Below are 6,795 nucleotides of genomic sequence, written 5' to 3'. Positions count from 1 at the left end.
TTCAAAATCCCTATCAAACACTATAAGAGTGCATTTAATAGTTATCTACAAAACATTTCTATTTTTTCTAACAATTGAATAATAAAAATTTTCTAGTATTAGAAATGTTAAAAGCGCTTTTTAAAATTACCATCAAACAAACTATAATTCAAGAAAACTCCACCGCTTTTAGGTTTGGGGTCATTACAAACATAAATCAAGAAGATGAAATGTTATACATTCAAATTCCGACTTGTTTTCTAAAAAAAATCAGTCTCCAAAATAAAGAGTGAAGTAAAACAACACAGCTAACGGTCAGCATCAAAATTAGACTAGGATTATCATAACATCCACTCACAGTTTTTGAGCCACCGTCAATTTCTAAGGCGCAGAAATAAAAATCCTGGTAAAAATCATGTTACGTTAAATATCCCCTACTGCTAAATTACTAGGAAAAATCATCAGTTACATCGTACAGTAGACAGGAAGGATATAAAAGCAAGGGATCCTCAACAAAAAGAGTGAAATCCATAAAACTCCAACAATAATCACCAGCATCAACTGAAATCTTTCAGAACAAATGTCAACTCTCAAATCTCTTACAGAAGATCCACACCCTCAAAATAGAACACACAACTCATCAACATTAGTATCTCCTCCTGGGACTCCTGGATCGATGGCCCCTTGGTGATCTGCAAAAAAATTTACAAGGAAAAAAGATTGATTGTGTTCCAAAAATCCCTAAAGATACACAAAAATTTAGAATAGCCAACCACTGTCTAGCTTGAACCTTAGTGTGGTTCCCATTTTAATTATAGCAGATACTACAGAATTGCCTAACTTGGCTGCTGATTAGAGAAGAAATTTCCATATAGACAATCAAAGCTCAAACTACTAAGTTGTTTACGGGCTCAGGTTTGTAAAAGACCACAATTCTATTGGCATTATTCTGGAAAGGACCACAACTGCTGCAATTCAGGTAATTCTAATGCAAGGGCAGCTAAAGGGAGCCAAAAAAATATCCTCCCACCACCCATCTTGATTGTATCTAAAAGAAAATCCAAGAATACATCAAATTTTGGTGTTTTCAAGATGATGAATTTAATTTCCCTTTTTTTTTTTGGGATTAAATTCTTTATTTCACAAATGTTTATCTCCACATATGTTTATGTTTTGCATAATTTCTGGCATATTTGGGAATGTTTTCAAAAATAGTTTCCAAAAAACAATTTTTTGAAAACAGTTTTAAAAACCTGTTTTCTGATGTTTTTATAACAAAAGTCTATTTGGAAACTTAAAAGTAATGTTTCTGTGTTTCCAAATATTTTTAAAAATAACTTTTATTTGTAGTGCTTTGCTTCCAATCATTTTTCATATTTGTACTTTTATTTTTTTAAATATTCATAGAAAACAAATGAAAACATTTTTAACAATTTAAGTATTTTCTCATAAAACACTATTTTTTAAAATAAGTTCTCAAAAACTGTTTTCTATTTAAAAAATTACCAAACCTGATTTCGAGTCTAAATAGAACTGTTTTTAAAATCGGTTCCCAAACAAACTCTCATCATTTATACATGATTTTTTTTTCACAATATGAGACTCAAGTGATAATTAATACCTCTTTAGACTCCTAAATCTATTTTGGTTTCATATGACTGGGTAGTTTCGTCATCAAAGGCAAACAAATTGCTCATATACATTTTTCTTAAGATGCAAAAGAGTGAAGCAGTTAAATCATCTGACAAGATGGACTAACCTTCTCCTCATATTCCTTCTTTTGAAGGGCCCATTGCTGAAGGCCCAGTCAACACTGATTGTCTGTGTGAGAAGTTCAGTCCCATTCATGGCAGAAATTGCAGCCTGTGCTTCCTCGAGGTTCTCATATTCAATCAATGCGTACCCCTTGTAAGACAAATATTTCACATCAAACAACTCGCAAAACAGAAAACCTATTGCAATTTTTTAAAGAGAACAAAAAGTAAACATATCCAAAACAACATAACAGAAATTAACTTCAGAAACATAAGTTTTTTCATCACCAGTTCTAATAATACTCAAATTACAAAGAGAGGGTGTAAATAACAAATGCTTGCTTTTCTTAATTACAAATTTTATATGTGCAATCTTAATTTGCATATTTAGCAGGCATCAAGCAATAAAAAAAAAAAATCAACAACACATTTATAATGTTAGTTATCTCACTACCCACTAATTACCTAATTCCTATAGAAGAGCACAACATGATCAGTTAATTCACACAATTTGTAGAGCATGGGAACAAAAGAAAAACAATAAACCAGCCTACACATAAAGCTTTAAAATTTCTAATGAGCTGTTTAATAGCATCTGGATGGGCTTCCAAAAACTATCAACACCAGAAGTCCAGAGTTAAGAACCAACCCATTCTACATTGGAGGCAAAAAGGGTCAATTAAAGAGTGTGATGCAACTTATTAATGATTGTATTAATAAAATAAAATAAAAAATGTAATCTCATAAAGCAAAATACAGAACTTTTTTATCCATTTGTTTGGAGTATCTCTTGATGCCTTCCATAGTTAGATGTTGCATTACAAGATTCATGCATCAACAATGTTGGCCAATCAACCTTGGCTAGAAACATTAAAAACCTGCACATACAATTAAAGTTGGGTTATTTATCTCATGGTCTTGAAAAAGTCTTCAATCAATTCTATCTCCAGCTGAGTTTGAGAAGCTCGATTCGTTTATAAACCTAAAGAGAAACTATGAGCTGAAGCATCCAAATAAAGTTCAGCCAAGAAACTAACCTCAAGTATGGAACTGATATCGAGCTAAAGTAGCACAGCATTTTTATTTTTTATTTGTTTTGAATAGGCCAATAAAAATATTATTAACAGTATCTAAGCAAAAAAATCTTGCTTTTGCTAGCAAGGATTCCAAACTATGTTAACAAGAAAAGTCCCTTCCAACTTCTACAAGAGTAAAAGACGTTCACTAAGAAATATGATCCCTTAAATTCCCCTCCATGGTAATTTTTATTCCGCATCCCTCTTCAATAATTTCTTATGCAAATTTGAGAAAAGGGTCTCAACACTTTCTAGCTCCCTAGCACAAAACTGTATTGAGAAACAGGGAAACCAAATGCTCTCCCTCCTCCAACTCCTCCCATATATCCACAGCCCACACATTCTTTGAGGTGGCTATGACAAACAAAAAGACAAGTTTTGTCTAGGAAGTGTTTTCAGAAATGGTTCTTAAAAACAATTTTTTGGTGTTCTTAGAAAAGAAATTGTATTTGGAAACCGAATTGTTAAAATGGTTTTTTGTTCTCAATAACAAGAAAACAGGTTTGGCAAAGTTAATAAAAACAATTTTGTAAAACAAGTAAAACAAAATACTTGTTTGAAAGTTGATTTTTTTTCTAATCGAGTGTTTTTTTTAATTAATTTGATATTGCAAATATATATTATTTTTAGATATACACACTTCATTAAAATTTAAAAATTGTATTCATTTTTTAAATTACTAGCATTATTTTTAAATTTTTTAAATAAATCGTTGCCTTGTAAACATGTCTAATTGCGTTAGATTTCCAATATTCTTATTCATACATATAGTAAACTTCTTAATCATTTTGAAAAACATTTTTTAACCATAAATGCATCATAGTGAAGCATGTTTTCATTAAGAGAAATTTCATCTAAAGAAGATAAAAAACAAGAGCAATAGGAACTTAATGTGTGCAATTTTGATGTAGTGGAGTGTGTTGCTAAGAGGTAAAAACTAAAAAGGTCTTATTTATAGAAGTAAAAGAGAAAAAAAGAAAAAAGAAGGCAAAGAGAGACAAAAAGATAAAGAGAAAAAGAAAGAAGCTGTTGGGATGATGACCCTTTGTAACACCCTTAGAAGTGTCATTCTCAACTTAGACTAGACTTACTCTAATGGGTGTACAATGGTTTCTCAAGTGTTCATTTTTCCTCTTTTCATAATAAGCTTCCTTAGGTCTTATCTTCATAATGTAACTAGATGTCCAACTTATCTCAACTTTCCAATTAAGTGAAATTCCTAAAATTTTAAATTAGTTGTAATAGCTTATTCTCTTCGATATTAATTCATAACCATGGGTCAAGAACTTGCTAACCATGATCTCAACAAAAGATTAACTCACAAGACATTTCCAAATATATAGTTCACTTCAAGCTGAAGAGAACAACTTAATGAATACTAGACACCTAAAACCATGAATGTACACATATGAGTAAACTGATATAGACATCAAAATAGGTAAGGAAAGCAGTGAGGCAAGGGGTGAGACTTTGGAGTAAAATTATAACATGATTTATGAATACATCCAAAAGAAAAGACCCATAGCTCTATAATCCTTAGGGTCACTTCATGCGATTAAAAATCCATGCAAATTCATATCTGATGAAGGAGTTGTTTCATCTAATAGATAACCATGTTCATATCATCGTTACATTGTATTAGGCATTAGAGCAAGGATATAAAAAATTTGCATCATTAGTTAACAGGGATGTGAAAGCAATATGTTGTATTAGCCATTAGAGCAAGGACATAATAAATTTGCATCACTAGTTAACAAGGTTGTGAAAAAAAAAAAGAAAATCACTTTCAAAGTAGCATCTCAGTTCAGAAGAATGCATTTATACTAATATCAGTGATTGCAAATTGAAGATTAAGGTAAACTTGCTCACCTTTACGAACCCGGTACGACGATCAAGATTTAAATGCAAATTCTTAACCTCTCCAAACTCACCAAACGCGTTTTGCAGATCATCCTCTTGTGCCTCTTCGTGTACTCCAGTGACCAGAATAATCCATCCTTCAATGGCTGTGCACATTTTTTAGTATGAAGTTTGATAAGAATGATCCAAGCAAAGAAATAAAAAGGAAGAAAAGACTGAATATCCTTCAAATATTACACATTCACCATCATATAACTTCCCTAAATTTTAGAACTTGAATAGATCTCACATCCTTAAACACCAAAAAAATAAAGTGAAAAAACTTTTATCAAGTTAAGCTGCTAGTTGATATTTGAGAAAATTTTGTATCTATGGTATACCCTTTTAATTATAGGGCATATGAAGCCAATTAGATACTATTAAGAATTAGTGTTTGATATGAAAACAAAAGTTAGGAAGAATTGTTGAAGAAGCTTGGAATATCAAAATCAAAAGTTAAAGCAAATACCAAAAGGTCATGCTACCATAATTCTGTAGTTTCCAAAGATGGAACAGAACAATATCATTTCCAAGCATGAGAATTCAGGAATTAGGCAATAATAGTAAGGCGGGCACTAAAACCAGTACAGATCTAAATGAGACAGTCAAGGACAGGTACAAACTCCTACAACCTCAACTGCCCAAAATCGAGTAGTCGGCCAATTCTCTTTAAATTATAAAGGAATATTGTAGTTACATATGTTGTAACTAGCTACACAGTAAACAAACTAAATCTTAAGATAGAAATGGCTATCGATTGCATTTTTAGGATCACCAAATCAATGCGATACTATGTTTCTACCCACCCAATTAAATGGATAAATATGTTCACTGCCACAACCCTGTAATCATTACACCATAGATATTCTAATACAACTTATAATATGCTCCGATAACAAAACTGTTAATTAAATGATAGGCCAACCAAACAAGGACTTAAGGATGCCTTTTGAATGGTCGTGAAAACATTCACAAAGTAAATTTTCTCAACAGATCCTTACAAAGCATCTTGCAAACCAAAACAACAAAAAGGATTCAAAAAACAATTTCTTCCCTTTTTCCTATCTTTTCTCAGAAACCAAAAGGCATCATGAGGAGGAATCGCACCAAACCCAAAAATTACAGGTAAAAAAAATTCCAAAATGCAAACCCTAGAATGCGAAGCTCAAAAGTTAGTTCAGGCGAGTTCTCACCCATCCCAAACTAAAACAACAATAAATGATCCAAAACGAGGATACAAAAAACGAATCACACCAAAACCCTAAAACCACAGGCATACAAAATCCCAAATGCGCAAACCCTAGAATGCATAAGAGGAAGATTAAGAAAAAGGAGAGAGAGCACTGACATCGCTGCGGACCAGGACCACCGTCGGAGTCCAGTGAGTCGAAGTCACGGGCGGCAAATCGGGAGTTGCGGTCGGCGTCGGTGTCGTCACGGAAGCCGCGGCCCTTGGTCTTCTTGGGGGCGGCGGCAAGTGAAGAGGGGGCGCCACCGGTGATAGCGGACTTGAGCTTGGGGAGGGGAGCTCTCGGGGAGGAGTTGTCGACGTCGACGGCGCCATCCTCGTCCATGAGGTCATCGTCCTCCGGCTCGAAGTCGACGGCCTCCACATCTGCGCTCGCCATTCTCTCTCGCTCTGTTTCTGAGGTTTTGCTTGTATGAGAGGCTGCCTTTTATAGTGGATTTATAAAAACATCATTTGACAATTTTGAATTTAATTGAATTATTTTTGTGATTTATTTGTAAGACAAAGAATAATTTACATATATATATATCTCATATATCACATTTTAATTTTCACTTGAAATATTTAATGTAAATAATTAATTTTGTTTATAAATATTGTAAGTAAAAAAAATTAAAAATAATAATTTTTTTATTATAAAAAGTTTGATTTAGATAAAATGTTTTTTTTTAATTATAATTTTTAAAGATAGAAGAAACCCTCAAAAACATTAAATATATAAAGCTTAATGAGATAAAATGATAAGTTTTAAGTGAATAAGTTATATAATTTAACTTAAGTAATCAAATAATAAGTATTAAGTTTTATCAAAGACCTCATTTAATAATGTATCTGAAAT

General features: G+C 32.4%; 1 protein-coding gene across 1 annotated transcript; it reads right to left on the bottom strand.

Moving 5' to 3' along the window:
* Positions 1 to 397: 397 nt before the first annotated feature.
* LOC100260882 (RNA-binding protein Y14) lies at positions 398 to 6,416 on the bottom strand. Its single transcript, XM_002281192.4, has 4 exons — positions 6,057 to 6,416; positions 4,679 to 4,815; positions 1,739 to 1,884; positions 398 to 671 (listed from the first exon to the last, which is right to left on the bottom strand). Exons 1-4 carry the CDS (start codon positions 6,334 to 6,336, stop codon positions 626 to 628), a joined length of 609 nt encoding a protein of 202 aa, XP_002281228.1. The 5' UTR covers positions 6,337 to 6,416; the 3' UTR covers positions 398 to 625.
* Between the last annotated feature and the right edge of the window lie 379 nt (positions 6,417 to 6,795).

Source organism: Vitis vinifera, chromosome 4, assembly GCF_030704535.1.
Source record: "Vitis vinifera cultivar Pinot Noir 40024 chromosome 4, ASM3070453v1".
Taxonomy (NCBI): Eukaryota; Viridiplantae; Streptophyta; class Magnoliopsida; order Vitales; family Vitaceae; genus Vitis; species Vitis vinifera.
The sequence above is the reverse complement of the archived record's forward strand: the minus strand, read 5'-3'. Positions and strand labels throughout refer to the sequence as shown.

Coding starts and splice junctions, on each gene's coding strand:
- LOC100260882 (XM_002281192.4), bottom strand. CDS start 6,336: ATGGCGAGCGCAGATGTGGAGGCCGTCGACTTCGAGCCGGAGGACGAT. Junction 1,885..4,678: donor GTCGTACCGGGTTCGTAAAG/GTGAGCAAGTTT, acceptor TTGTCTTACAAG/GGGTACGCATTGATTGAATA. Junction 672..1,738: donor AGAAGGAATATGAGGAGAAG/GTTAGTCCATCT, acceptor ATTTTTTTGCAG/ATCACCAAGGGGCCATCGAT.